The 16,046-nt window shown below is 35.7% G+C and overlaps 1 protein-coding gene across 1 annotated transcript in view; it reads right to left on the reverse strand.

Annotated features, from left to right (window-relative positions):
- The window catches only part of fstl4 (follistatin-like 4), a 209,386-nt gene that overhangs the window by 172,932 nt on the left and 20,408 nt on the right, over positions 1-16,046 (reverse strand). Inside the window, exons 2-3 of the mRNA XM_056446397.1 lie at positions 14,084-14,210; positions 7,181-7,214 (exon numbers count right to left, since the gene is read on the reverse strand). Of these exons, the coding sequence (XP_056302372.1) occupies positions 7,181-7,214; positions 14,084-14,200 (151 nt within the window). The 5' untranslated portion in view covers positions 14,201-14,210. The remainder of the gene's footprint in view (positions 1-7,180; positions 7,215-14,083; positions 14,211-16,046) is intronic.

Raw genomic sequence — 16,046 nt, forward strand, 5'->3', positions numbered from 1 at the left:
GTACCCATTAACACCAAGTAATAATGTGCCCCAGAGCTCAATTCTTGGACCACTTCTCTTCTCTGTCTAATTGGTTAATTGTAAACCTAACAAATATTGTTTGTCCATATTTTAACCAATTTGGGTTAACATAACCCAGCAAAGTTGTACACACTTTAAAACATTGCTGGGTTATGTTAACCCAAATAAATTAAAATATAAACAAACCATATTTGTTGGGTTTACAATTAACTAAGTAGATTGAGAGGAAAAGTGGTCCAACAACTGAGCCGAGGCACACTATTACTTAATGTTAATTAGTAACAATTGTGCAATTGATATGGCAATAACTTGTTGTTGGGTTCTACCAAATTAAATTAAACGACCTATTTTACATTGTAAACAATTTCTGGGTTATTTACACAAATTGGATGAAATATGGACAAACAATATTTGTTAGGTTTATAATTAACTGAGTAGATGGAGTAGAGAAGTGGTCCAAGAACTGAGTTCTGAGGCACACCATTACTTGATGTTGGGTTTTAGTGTAACACGGGGAGTGACAGAGACAACGTTAGGATCCAAGTGCAGGTTTATTCAGTAGTCAGGCAAGCAAGGGTCAACACAGGTGCAAACAGATGAATAAAGGCAAATCCAGAATCATAGTCACTATAACAGGCGAGAGGTCGGAAGGCGGCAGTGAACAGGGACAAACAGACAAACTTGGCAAGGGTCAAAACACGGAGAAACAAGACTGAGGAAACCGCGTTGAATAGTCACTTTACAGGTAAACAAGACTCGGCCAGGAAGTGAGTGTGTGTGCTGCTAAAGTAGTGTGTGTGATTAGTCCAGAAGCAGCATCAGCTATGGGAGTCCAATCAGTGGAGACTTGGAGCAGGTGTGTGTGTGTGGCATGACTGAATTTGTAGTTCATATGATGTAGTCCATGTGAAAGTGAGTGCTTACCAGCGACCTCTGGTGGTTAAAATTAATTTAATGCCCAATTTTACACTGTAAAAACTGTTGGGTTATTTCAACACAAATTGGGTAAAATATGGACAAACAATATTTGTTGGGTTTATAATTAATCAAGTTGATTGAGAAGAGAAGTTGTCCAAGAACTGAGCCCTGAGGCACACCATTACAAAATTTTAATGGGTACCAACTGTGTAAAAGTGGCAATAACTTGATGTTGGGTTCTTGTAGATTCTATTTAATGCCCAATTTTACACTGTTAAACATTGCTGGGTTTTGTCGACCCAAATTGGTTAAAATATGGACAAACCATATTTGTAGAGTGTACAATTAATAAAGCTGATCAAGAAAAGTGGTCCAAGAACTGAGCCCTGAGGTACTCCATTACTTAATGTAAGTGGATGCCAATGAGTTATATGAACAGCTGGTGTTTTTCAGCCAATGATGAACTTCTGGTTAAAGCTTTTTGTGACTTTTTTTAATTTCATACGGTTGCTTTTACAGCATCGATGTTGTAATGTAATTTAAATATAATCAATAAAAAACAGACTTAAGAATTCATTTGGTTGTTGAAGCGTAAAATGAGACGAAAGACTGTTTAAACGCAGATTTCTGGGGTAAAATTAATTTGCATATTTTAAAGACAGCGCATGGAAAAATATAATGTAATGCAGTGCTTCTTGTTTGGTCTGAGTCTCACTTTATATCGTTTCTCAGCCAGGCAGTGAAGATCAAATGAAGATTTAAAGAAATCAGATCTTAAACGAGGCAATTTTGTATTGGATGACAATTAAGAAGCCCTGGGGCTGGCCGACTGAAATTAAAAAGGTCTGTGTGCATATACCCATGGGGTACTTGATGTGCCAATTACTTGATGTTGAGTTTACGTAGATTCAATTTAATGCCCAAATTTACACTGTAAAAAAAAACTGCTGGGTCATTTCAACATAGATTTTATAAATACAAACCATATTTGTTGGGTTTTTAATTAATCCAGTTGATGGAGAAGAGAAGTGGTCCAACAACTGAGCCCTGAGGAACTCCATTACTTAATGTTAATTAGTACCAATTGTGTAATTGATGACCCAAAAACTTGATGTTGGGTTCTCGTAAATTCAATTTAGTGCCCAATTTTATACTGTAAAGCATTGCTGGGTTATTTCATCATGAATTGGGTAAAATATGGTATGTAAAATATCAGGCTTGTATATTTATCTCTAAATTTATTTCTAAATGAGAATTTAGTCCAATTTTTTTTACTTTATTTTAATTTCATGGGACCTTTAACTCATGTATAGAATAATGTATGTTTTTTTTAAGTGTTGTGGGACCTCGGGAGTACTAGCAGTGCCTCAGAGCATAGCTAATAAGGATCCAAATAAACTCAGATTCCTTTCCTTTCATTTTTAATGTCAGTAAATGAGTGGGTTTCCCCGCGGTACGGCTCAGCTGTAATGTGGTATAAGCGGCAGCACAGATCTGCAGGCTGATGTGATTCTGCACAGCGTCTGCGGTTCCTACAAGCTGTCTTTCTTCTTGACTGACCTTTTCACGCTGCTGCCTGCACCACTTTATTTATTTATGATTTGTGCGGAAGGCAAAAGGCTGTCAGGCGGGCTGTTATCGTGCGGTCATCACTGGAGTGTCTGGGCGGTTTGCTGGATCCAGAAACTGGGCCAGTCTGATTAATGTCAGCCGACGTTCAGACATCACAACAAAGAGCCTCTCCACCAGCGAAGGAAAGCGAGATAATGCCGAAAAAAGAAGAAGTATACACATGCCACCGCCTGTTTTGTTAAGTTTTGAGTCCGAAAGCAGGGAATAATTAGTCCCGGAGGGGAAATCAACACATTATTTGCATATTTCTGACACACACTGTGAAGCACAAAGGACAGGAAAGTTTCTGTGAGAGTGATTTCTGTCAAGCGTTTGATCTGAATCCTCCGCCAGGTGTGAATCCGGAAAATAAGACATGCTTTGTAAATGTAGATCAAATCCATTTATACGCTGCGCTTTCTACAAACCAGACACAAAGGGGAACGTTCAGTGGTGGAAACCACAATGCTGTTAGTTTTCCTCATAAACTCTATAATATACAGCTGAAGTCAGAATTATTCATCCTCCTGTGGATTTCCTTTTTAAATATTTCCCAAATAATGTTGAACAGATTCAGGAATTTCTCACAGTATTTCCTATAATATTTTTTCCTCTGGAGAAAGTCTTATTTGTTTTATTTCAGCTAGAATAAAAGCAGTTTTTAATTGTTTTAAAGGGCATCTATGGTGAAAAATCTACTTTTCAAGCTGTTTGGACAGACATATGTGTAGATATAGTGTTTAGACCATCATATTGGGGTGAAATAAACACACCCAGTGCTTTTTTTTTTCAATTTAGCAACATAAAAACGGTGGACCAATTGGAGCGGTTTTCAGACCGCAACTGTACGTAGGAGTGCCGTCCCCCCGCCCACTGAATTGATTGACAGCTGCGCGCATTAACATGTCCCGGTAGTCACGTTTATAATCATATCAACAAGACCAGATGTGCGCAAAGCAACCGGGAATACAAGGTCTGTTCAGTTCTCTAGGATCAAATGTGATCAAGAGTGAGTTTTACAAGTTTAACATGTTTTAAAACAGAGCCTGTGTGGAATGAAGTTCAGCGATTTACTTCAGCGATTTACTTTATCAGCACAGCCTCGTGTCAGATCAATTATAAAGGAAGATGCCTCAATCCTGGTTTGTGGACGTTAAATCAGGTTTATTCTGTACATTAACATTAACGCGTGCTCTATCTGTGTGTGTGTATCTGTGTGTGTGTATTTGTGTGTGTGTGCGCATGAACTTTGTAACGACAAAAAATTTACTCATCTTAACACAACAAATGCATCAAATACCAATTGGTAAAGTTCTTACTGTAGTATTTCTCACAAGCGCTACATGAGATCTGCTTTCTTTATGTCTGCTTGTTGTCTGACGCAGCCGAGGGAGGAGATTAAGGCACGCTGAAAGGCATGTAGAAACGGTGGGCGGGGAGGACTAGCCTTAAAGGTGCAGTACAACAAAACTGCCCCCTGGTGCAAAAATGTATAAAACAGAAACTTATAAAAGGTCAAATAAATAATCTGATGGGTGTTTTGAGCTGAAACTTTACAGACACGTTCTGGAGACACAAAAGACTCTTTGAAAAAATGGGTAAATCTGAAAAAAGGGGTAACCTATGTGCCCTTTAAAGCCATTTTAAGGTCAATTTTATTCGCCCCCTTAAGCAATATTAGTTTTAGATTGTCTCCAGAATAAACCACTGTTATACAATGACTTGCCTAATTACGCTAACTTTACCCTAAATAACCTAGTTAAGCCTTTAAATGTCACTTTAACCCTCAAAATGTATTAATTTCCTGTTTACTAATTCTCTAAATGGACTCTCTACGACCCCAACAAAATAGTGTAATTGTAAAAAATGTACACATTTTACTTATCATTTATTATTGTTTACTTTACTATACGTTAATGCTGTATTTTGGAAGATTTTAGGTCGTTTTGTAACTACTTTAGGTGCAGCACGATGGCTCGATGGTTAGCACTGTGGCTTCAAAGGGATGTGAAAATAAGGGATATGCCCAGCAAATATGTTCAGCTCTAGCTGTTTCATTGTGAATAAACAGCTAAATGGTCAGTATTATATATTATTATTATTATTATTACATAATAAAAATAGTATACATAAGCAGTAAATAAATTAGCAAACAGGCGACGCAGTGGCGCAGTGTGTAGTGCTGTCGCCTCACAGCAAAGAAGGCCGCTGGTTCAAGCTTCGGCTGGGTCAGTCGGCGTTTCTGTGTGGAGTTTGCATGTTCTCCCTGTGTTGGCGTGGGTTTCCTCCTGGTGCTCCAGTTTCCCCCAACAGTCCATACACATGCGGTACAGGTGAATTAGGTAGGCTAAATTGTCCGTAGTGAATGAAGTGTATGAGTGTTTCCCAGTGATGGGTTGCAGCTGGAAGGGCATCCACTGCTTAAAACATATGCTGGATAAGTTGGCGGTTCATTCCGCTGTGGCGACCCCAGATTAAAAAGGGACTAAGCCGGAAAGAAAAATGAATGAATGAATGAATGAATAAATGAATGAATATATGAAATTAGCAAACAGTTCAATTTAAATTAATTAGTTAATTAGTTAAAATTAATAGCTGGTTACTAGGTCGCTGGTTCGAATCCCGACAGGGTCAGTTGGTGTTTCTGTGTGGAGTTTGCATGTTCTCCCCGTGTTGGCGTGGGTTTTCTCCGGGTGCTCCGGTTTCCCTCACAGTCCAAACACATGCGCTATAGGGGAACTGATGAGCTAAATTGGCCGTAGTGTATGACTGCGTGTGTGAATGTGAGTGTGTATGGGTGTTTCCCAGTACTGGGTTGCAGCCGGAAGGGCATCCGCTGCGTAAAACATATGCTGGAATAGTAGGCGGTTCATTCCTGATAAATAATGGACTCAGCCGAAGGAAAATGAATGAATGAATGTGCCTACTTCACAAAAAAATCATCATCTACACCTTTCCCTTGTGTGTGAAGTATTACATTTTTATGAAAAAGTCACTTTAAATGTGTCAAATTTTAATTTAAGTTGTTTCTGGATATTGATCTAGGTGTTACGGGTAGAATTCTGCAATTGGCTGGTTAGCGATGAACCTAAAAGGTTTACAGTTTAAGAAAGAAAATGTTTTGTCCAGCAGAGGGCCACAGAGAGACATTCATAACGTTTTGGATATATTACGGTGTTTATATAAGCGTTCATATAAGCTCTCTTTTAAAAATAACCCAATCTCATTTGAATTTAAAGTGACAGTCACCAAACCTCCACAATTAGGATAGAAGCCTCAAAAGGTCAGTTTCAGAGAGTTATAAAACATTATCTGTGTGATATTTTGAGCTGAAACTACAATACACACACTCGACAGACATCAGAGATGCATTTTACATCTTGTAAAATGGGGTATAATAGGTGCCCTTTAAATATAAACTTTTGTAAAATTATTGTTAAAGTTCACCACATGTATACGCATTCAATAAAACCAGGAGCACGTGTTAAACACGCTTGTTTCTGATGTGTTAGTGCGCAAACTACAGCAACTCACAGTCATTTCATTGGAATAAAAATGCCACAAAGGTTATTGTTGATTTGGCAATGTCAACGCTGTTCAATCAATACAGAAAACAAATCAATTCTGCAGCACAAAACTAACAGCAGACACACACACACACACACACTGAAGCAATCACAGAGCAGAGATCAGCAAAGCAAAAGATAACTTGTTCTGCATTATGCTAGAGAAGTCTTTTTGGAGAATGAATCGATGTTTTGAATCAGTTCAGAGTCAGATAATTCATGAATCTGAACTAAATGATTGACCAGGGTTTGGGTACCCAATCCTAGTGCCATTATGACACTAGTACCTATGTAGAACCGGACTGAATGTGCATATAAATTCTGGTGCCTAATTTTGGTGCCACTGGTGCTGCAACAAAGACGAATGAAGCATTAAGGGGTGCATCAAAGGCACACATAGGTACGTGTTGTGTCACACCATCTCTGAACAACTTTGAGGGATACAGACACCGTTGGCGATGTTAGGCGTTTGTTCTTGTTGCTTATGGAATGCATGCACGTAGGATAAGTGCATGCAGTGAGCGACTCCCTTCAGATTCACCAACAGGATCACATTCATCAAATTTGTAAATATATAAATACATAAATATTTTACAAGCAAGTATTCTGACGCAGCAGATGCTTTACAAAAGTTGTGTGTAAACGCGTCAAACATTTGAGGTCACATGGAATCAACTTAAAGGCAGAGGAATGGACTGTCTTTGACAGCTTGCGATATCATCTGGCACTTTCACTGAGTGCATTATAGACACCAATACTCTGATTTTAATATGATTAAGACAATACTCTGATGAAGAGTCTACCATGTAAACAGACATTTTTGATCACCTTAAAGGACCACAGACACCTGCATCACGAAATGTGAATGTTTTTTCTTTCCATTCGTCGTGCGGTATCCAATTCCATTAAAACACAGACAACAATCAACAGAAGCCAGAGGAAAAGCCAGTCAAACACCCAGGTAATGCGCAAGCTCAGCAGTTCGACAAAACCTACAGTGCGCTTCATATTACATAAATGTGATAAACACTTAATAAAAATAAACAAAACAGAGCTGGACTTACTTTGCTTGACTTTATTTTCAGGTTCTCCATGTTTCTGCAAAAAGAGAAAAATAACAACTGAGGGAAGAGCTCTGCGGTATACATTCAGACATTGCACAAAGACACACATACAGTTCAAGTCAAAATTATTCACCCCCCTCTCAATTATTTTTCCTCTTTCAAATATTTCCCAAATGATGTTTCTCAGATTCAGGAATTTTTCACAGTATTTCCTCTAATATGTTTTCTTCTGGAGAAAGTCTTATTTGTTTTATTTCGGCTAAAATAAAAACAGTTTTTAATAGTTTTAAAGCCATTTTAAGCTCAATATTATTAGCCCCCTTATGCAATATTAGTTTTAGATTGTCTCCAGAATAAACCACTGTTATACAGTGACTTGCCTAAATACCCTAACCCGCCTAGTTAACCTAAATAATAGGGGTGTGCTGAGATCTCGTGTGACTAAATTGTAAGGAGATTTCTTGTTGAATGTGAAAAGTTGTCTCTTGAGTGGTGTTATGATGGAGTGTGAGGGTGAAATTAGCATTGAAGATTGGAGGCAGGGTTGGATTTGAACCGCACATCAAGTGTTTTGCACACACCTGGCAACCCGGGCTGCCTCGGTGTTGCGCGTCACTCACTTGCTCGAACAGGTGTGACGTAACCACTTATTTTTTTCTTCAACAGCTGCTGAGGAGCAACAGAGGCTACAACTGCAGGTACACACATTAACCATGGAGCATAACCATGCGATGGAATATCACTTTAGATATGCTGAAAGTCATAGACGTCGTAAACACAAATGGAATTAGGACATGTGTTGTATTCCCATTTCAGCTGCATTATTGCTGTGTAGAGACATGTAAACACCTTAATCTAATTATTACAGTTGTGTAGGACTTTAACTTCCTAGGGCACAGTGTCATCCTGCAACTGTTTTGCAGCATATGAAATGTCCCAAATGCTGTTTTTAACTGTCCAAAATGGGCAAAAACTGTCGTTTCACACATACAGTTGAAGTCAGAATTATCAGCCCCCCTGAATTATTGGCCCCCCTGTTTTCCCCAATTTCTGTTTAATGGAAAGCAGATTTTCTCAACACATTTCTAATCATAATAGTGTTAATAACTCATCTCTAATAACTGATTTATTTTCTCTTTGTCATGATGACAGTAAATAATATTAGACTAGATATTCTTCAAGACACTTCTATACAGCTTAAAGTGACATTTAAAGGCTTAACTAGGGTAATTAGGGTAAAGTTAGGGTAATTAGGCAAGTCATTGTATAACAGTGGTTTGTTCTGGAGACTAGTGAAAAATATATAGCTTAAAGGGGATAATAAATTTGACCTTAAAATGGCTTTAAGAAATTTAAGAACTGCTTTTATTGTAGCTGAAATAAAACAAATAAGACTTTCTCCAGAAGAAAAAATATTATCAGACATACTGTGAAATTTTCCTGAATCTGTTCAACATCATTTGGGAAATATTTAAAAAAGAAAACAAAACTCAAAGGGGGATAATAATAATAATAATAATAATGATAATAATTCTGACTTCAGCTGTATACACACACACACACACACACACACTGCTAAATAAATAAAACACACTTCACTCTCACTGTCTGACAAGCAAATAAATGTTTTATTTTTCATGTAAAGTAACTGGAGGAAGGATCAAGGTCCCATAATGCATTCCAAAAGCACAGATACATCAATCACAGAGTATGAAGAAATGGTTATTTGTGGATATTCGTTTATGGATGATCTACACTGTAAAAACATCAGCAGTTTTCTACAGCAGTTTAATTATTTATTTCAATCGTTCTTCCAACATTTGCTGTTAAACAATTTTTAAAAAGTGACTTTTACTGTCATTTTTAATAGTTTAAAGGGGAATATTGTCTGCATATTTTGTCTGCGGTTAACTAACTTTACATGTCATGAGCAGGCCTACATGAAATCTGCACGTGCAGAATTCTGCAGATGTTTAGCCCATCATTGATTATATTTATTTACTTCTGTAAATGTGTGTACATTTATATTTATTTCATTTTTAAATTATTATTTAGCAAAATTGTTGCCTAATATGAAAATGTTCATGTGATTTATTTACAATACAGTTTGTAAAGTCATATTATCTGATGTTTAGTAGATCTATTCTATGAGAGACTTGCTTTGTTTACCAAATAAAGTGGATCTAATTGGATTTGCATTGTTAACATTAAATAAAAGTTTAAAAGGGTTTATTTCTTTCTTCATTTATTAAGTTTTTAGCTACGATACTCTCAAAATCATTCTGCATAAATCCACTGATTTTCAACAAAATTCTCAGCAGAAACAGCAAAAACTGTCTGCAGATTCTGTTTGGATCTGGTCATGGGTTGGCTCACTCACAAACGCACAGATTGCAAACACTTATATTTACTTGTATTAATTACAAAAACCACTTGCAGCAACTGGACCATCAAGGTATAGGCCATGGAGATGTGACAATACTGGCCCATGAACAAACTGAACTCAGGGGTGTAAATACACAAGACATGATTGGAATGAATACAAACAGGGGAGAGACACAGGCGGAACTAATGAAACTAATGAACGGTGGGAAAACTGAACAAAGGAACCACATGACAATAACAGAAAGCACAGGGAACACAACAAACACAGGGCACACAACACAATGAAGACACCAGACGGTGGCAGCCTGTAATTAACAAGTATTTTTACAGTGGATGTCAACTAACAATCATCCCAAACTCAGATTAAACAGACTTTCCTAACGTTGTTTCATAAAACATCTATTAATGTCATTGAAATAATTTTATCACATTTTACATCATTTTATTTCTTTGTATTGTGATGAAATACACCAAATATAAGCATTTTATTCTTATCTATATTGTGATTACACACACCTCAGTTGTCTATTTTGAATACATACACAACATTTTTGTTTTGTACATTTATATTCAATATTCTTACTCTTACATTGTCAACAAAATAAAATACAAATTACGAACCTAGCTTAAAGCATTTGTGCAGTAGAAATATAGTAAAAAAACGACATTGCAATATTTAGTTTTTCTGCAAATATAAACTACTGATATGAAAGAAAAATATATAATAATTAAATTAGTTAATTCATAAAATTTAATTTAACTAAATTAAAAAAATTCAAGAAAAGAAAAAAAGAAAAAGAAAAGAAAAGAAAAGATAATTTAAATTAAATAAAATGAAATAAAAAATAATATATAAAAAAATACATTGAATTAATTTAATTTAAAAAAATGACAGAAAATAAAAAATTAAAAATTAAAATAAATAATTAATATAAAATTAAAATAATTATAAATATAAATTAAATTAAATTAATATAAATTAAATTAAATTAAAAATTAAATTAAATTAAATTAAATTTAATTTAATTGAACAAAAGAAAAGAAAAGAAAAAAAATAAAAATAAAATAAAATAAAATAAAATAAAATAAAATAAAATAAAATAAAATAAAATAAAATAAAAAATTAAATTAAATTAAATTAAATTAAATTAAATTAAATTAAATTAAAAAAAGAGAAGAAAAAAAAAGAAAAAAGCAAATAAATAAATGAATAAATAAAAACTTTTTAAAACTTTTTTAATGTGTTTTGGTTGAGAACATTGGTGTAATTTGTAAGACTATTTTAAAACAACAAACAAACAAATAAATAAATAAACAAATCATTGCTTGTTTTGTTTGTTTGTTTTTTGGTTGAGAACATTGGTGCTATTTGTATGTGAGACTTTTGAAAGGAGTTGAATTGCAAAACACCAAACAAACAAACAAACAAATATTAAAATAATATAAAATAAAATATGTGATTAAGAAAACAAGTAAATAAATAAACAAACAAATAAATAAATAAATCTTCATGCACACACTTAAAATAAAATGATAGCACGGCTATACATGTTTACACTCGTTCACACTCACTACTGTTGCAGTTTTAACCCTTTATCTTTCAGAATAAAGCAGTGGCATTTCCCGACCCCACTCTTAACACTCACTAAAACACCCACTAAAGCTGGAATTAATCACCATTTAAAACACACTGAATATACAGCACAGCACACTGGCATTCATCAAAGCAGAAGCGAATAAGCGATTAAAAGCATCTTTACGAAACACACAGCAGAGCACATTAGCAGTGATATTTCATCAATTGAACTGGATTAATGCTCCACAACACTTTTCCAGCCTCTTTGAAGAGTAATAAAGCCTGTAATGAGGCTCTTCAGTCTGCAAATGTCATGTGGAAAGCAGATGTAGAGTGTAGCTGTGAGTCCCAGATCAGCTGATCAGATCATTGTGTTCAAACACACACTCACACACTCAACACCGGCTGATCTGAGACCTGCTGGGACATCAGCGCTAATGATTTAACATGTGCTGTAGTGTATAGAGCAAAGCAGGATCAATAAAGCCCATTTAAAAAAATACTATAGTCATTTACAGTAAATACTGGAGTGTTTTTGAACCATTCTATGTAAAGTACTTGAGTCAGTCTGTTGTGGTGATTCTACAGTCGCTATGGCAACACTACAACTATAATAGTCAATCTGTTGTGGTGATTCTACAGTCACTATGGCAACACTACAACTATAATAGTCAATCTGTTGTGGTGATTCTACAGTTGCTATGGCAACACTACAACTATAATAGTCAATCTGTTGTGGTGATTCTACAGTTGCTATGGCAACACTACAACTATAATAGTCAATCTGTTGAGGTGATTCTACAGTTGCTATGGCAACACAACAACTATAATAGTCAACCTGTTGAGGTGATTCTACAGTTGCTATGGCAACACAACAACTATAATAGTCAACCTGTTGTGGTGATTCTACAGTTGCTAAGGCAACACAACAACTATAATAGTCAACCTGTTGTGGTGATTCTACAGTTGCTATGGCAACACAACAACTATAATAGTCAACCTGTTGTGGTGATTCTACAGTTGCTAAGGCAACACTACAACTATAATAGTCAATGTGTTGCGGTGATTCTACAGTTGCTATGGCAACACTACAACTATAATAGTCAATCTGTTGAGGTGATTCTACAGTTGCTATGGCAACACAACAACTATAATAGTCAACCTGTTGAGGTGATTCTACAGTTGCTATGGCAACACAACAACTAAAATAGTCAACCTGTTGTGGTGATTCTACAGTTGCTAAGGCAACACTACAACTATAATAGTCAATGTGTTGCGGTGATTCTACAGTTGCTATGGCAACACTACAACTATAATAGTCAATCTGTTGAGGTGATTCTACAGTTGCTATGGCAACACAACAACTATAATAGTCAATCTGTTGAGGTGATTCTACAGTTGCTATGGCAACACAACAACTATAATAGTCAACCTGTTGAGGTGATTCTACAGTTGCTATGGCAACACTACAACTATAATAGTCAATCTGTTGTGGTGATTCTACAGTTGCTATGGCAACACTACAACTATAATAGTCAATCTGTTGTGGTGATTCTACAGTTGCTATGGCAACACTACAACTATAATAGTCAATCTGTTGTGGTGATTCTACAGTTGCTATGGCAACACTACAACTATAATAGTCAATCTGTTGAGGTGATTCTACAGTTGCTATGGCAACACAACAACTATAATAGTCAACCTGTTGAGGTGATTCTACAGTTGCTATGGCAACACAACAACTATAATAGTCAACCTGTTGTGGTGATTCTACAGTTGCTAAGGCAACACAACAACTATAATAGTCAACCTGTTGTGGTGATTCTACAGTTGCTATGGCAACACAACAACTATAATAGTCAACCTGTTGTGGTGATTCTACAGTTGCTAAGGCAACACTACAACTATAATAGTCAATGTGTTGCGGTGATTCTACAGTTGCTATGGCAACACTACAACTATAATAGTCAATCTGTTGAGGTGATTCTACAGTTGCTATGGCAACACAACAACTATAATAGTCAACCTGTTGAGGTGATTCTACAGTTGCTATGGCAACACAACAACTAAAATAGTCAACCTGTTGTGGTGATTCTACAGTTGCTAAGGCAACACTACAACTATAATAGTCAATGTGTTGCGGTGATTCTACAGTTGCTATGGCAACACTACAACTATAATAGTCAATCTGTTGAGGTGATTCTACAGTTGCTATGGCAACACAACAACTATAATAGTCAACCTGTTGAGGTGATTCTACAGTTGCTATGGCAACACAACAACTATAATAGTCAACCTGTTGTGGTGATTCTACAGTTGCTAAGGCAACACAACAACTATAATAGTCAACCTGTTGTGGTGATTCTACAGTTGCTATGGCAACACAACAACTATAATAGTCAACCTGTTGTGGTGATTCTACAGTTGCTAAGGCAACACTACAACTATAATAGTCAATGTGTTGCGGTGATTCTACAGTTGCTATGGCAACACTACAACTATAATAGTCAATCTGTTGAGGTGATTCTACAGTTGCTATGGCAACACAACAACTATAATAGTCAACCTGTTGAGGTGATTCTACAGTTGCTATGGCAACACAACAACTAAAATAGTCAACCTGTTGTGGTGATTCTACAGTTGCTAAGGCAACACTACAACTATAATAGTCAATGTGTTGCGGTGATTCTACAGTTGCTATGGCAACACTACAACTATAATAGTCAATCTGTTGAGGTGATTCTACAGTTGCTATGGCAACACAACAACTATAATAGTCAACCTGTTGAGGTGATTCTACAGTCGCTATGGTAGCCCTACAACTATAATAGTCGATCTGTTGTGAGAGCTAATCATTGTATGTGTATCCTGTACAGCATCATGGGTGCTCAAACCCTAAATCTCTTAATGCTGGAACATAAAGAAAAGAGAAATAAACCCACTGAGTCCTGAAGTCCTTCTTGAAGCTCTTTTGCTGTAGTTCCAGCAGCGGCTCCATTCACCAGCCACAGAGAAGCTCCAAGCAGGACGGACAAAACCCAAAGACCCAGGCAGCCCATGAGCGCCAGTCTGTGCAGAGATAAAAACATAAAGACCATCAGCATCATGAACGCACAGAACGAACAGAAAACAACAACAAACAAACCCTTCTCAATGCCAGTGTTGTTGGCAGAGGCAGATTTAACCAATAAGCGAGGTAAACAGCAGCTCATAGGCCTGCACGATTGGATATACTGTACTGTATATATACAGTTCCAGTCAGAATTATTAGCCACTCTGTGTATTTTTCCCCAATTTCTGTTTAACAGAGAGCAGATTTATTAACACATTTCTAATCATAACAGTGTTAATAACTCATCTCTAATAACTGATTTATTTTCTCTTTGTCATGATGACAGTAAATAATATTAGACTAGATATTCTTCAAGACACTAGTATTCAGCTTAAAGTGACATTTAAAGGCTTCACTAGGGTAATTAGGGTAAAATTTGGGTAATTAGGCAAGTCAATGTATAACAGTGGTTTATTCTGGAGACAATCCAACACTAATATTGTTAGGGTTGTGCAATTAATCGAAAAATTCGGTTTCAATTTCGATTTTGGCTTCTAACGATCATGAAAAAGCATTAATGGATAAATCAGTAAACGATTATTGCATCATATACTGTCCGCTTTCCAGTTGTACACATTTGATGCTCTGCAAAGCTCAGTTTCACGTGAAAATGACTAAAAGTATGCACTGTAATAAGCGTTTGCAGCACGGGATGCGCAACATTCATTGATGTACGTTCCAATCATTCATGTATTTAAAAGCGTTTAATGGTCAAACAGGTGTCAGAACGCGGTGTTTAGTGATTATTCATATTAACCCTCATTTGTGTAATAAACAAACGAGTTGAGAATCAAAAGGCACGTGAATCCAAAACCATAACTCAAAACGACACTGCTCTTAAAGTGACAGTGCGCAATATTCTGTTTCTATTGTTAATCAAACAACCAAAGGAGAAAATCCCTCACTGCTCTTGAGTTTTTTTCTTATAGTTAAGATGCTTAAAGCACAGTTTGTTTCATATTTTTATTCTACTGTATTTATTTCCCTTTTCTTATTTACAGGGAGGAAAATAACTGTGTATTTATATACAGTTAAAGTCAGATTTATTAGCCCTCCTGAATTATTAGCGACCCTTTTATCCACAATTTCTGTTTAACGGAGAGCAGAGTTTCTTCAACACATTTCAAATCATAATAGATTTAATATCTCGTTTCTAATAGCTGATTACTTTTATCTTTGCTATGATGACAGTAAATAATAAACATCATAAGACTAGATATTTTTCAAAATACAAGCATTCAGATTAAAGTGTGATTCAAAGACTTAATTAGGGTAATAGTACGTAGTTTCTTCTGCAGACAATCAAAAAATATATTGCTTAAGGGGTCTAATAATGTTGACCTTAAAATAGGTTTCAAAATATTTAAACCTATTAAGACTTTCTCCAGAAGAAAACATATTATAGGAAATACTGTGAAAATTCCTTGCTCTGTTCATTCCTTGCTCAAACATAATTTGGGAAATATTTAAAAACATAAAAATAAAACAAATTCACAGGAGGGCGAATAATTTTGACTTTATCTGTAATCGTTTTGAATAATCGTGATTTCAATTATGACCAAAATAATCGTGATTATGATTTTTCCCATAATCGAGCAGCCCTAAATATTACTGAAGGGGGCTAATAATATTGACCTTAAATGGCTTTAAGAAAATTAAAAACTGCTTTCATTCTAGCCGAAATAAAACAAATAAGACTTTCTCCAGAAGAAAAAATATTAGAGGAAATGTTATACAATGTAAGATCCTACACAGGGTTTACTACACTAATGCTAGGCTTGCTAAAATATACC

Source organism: Danio aesculapii, chromosome 21 (genome assembly GCF_903798145.1).
Source record: "Danio aesculapii chromosome 21, fDanAes4.1, whole genome shotgun sequence".
Classification (NCBI taxonomy): domain Eukaryota; kingdom Metazoa; phylum Chordata; class Actinopteri; order Cypriniformes; family Danionidae; genus Danio; species Danio aesculapii.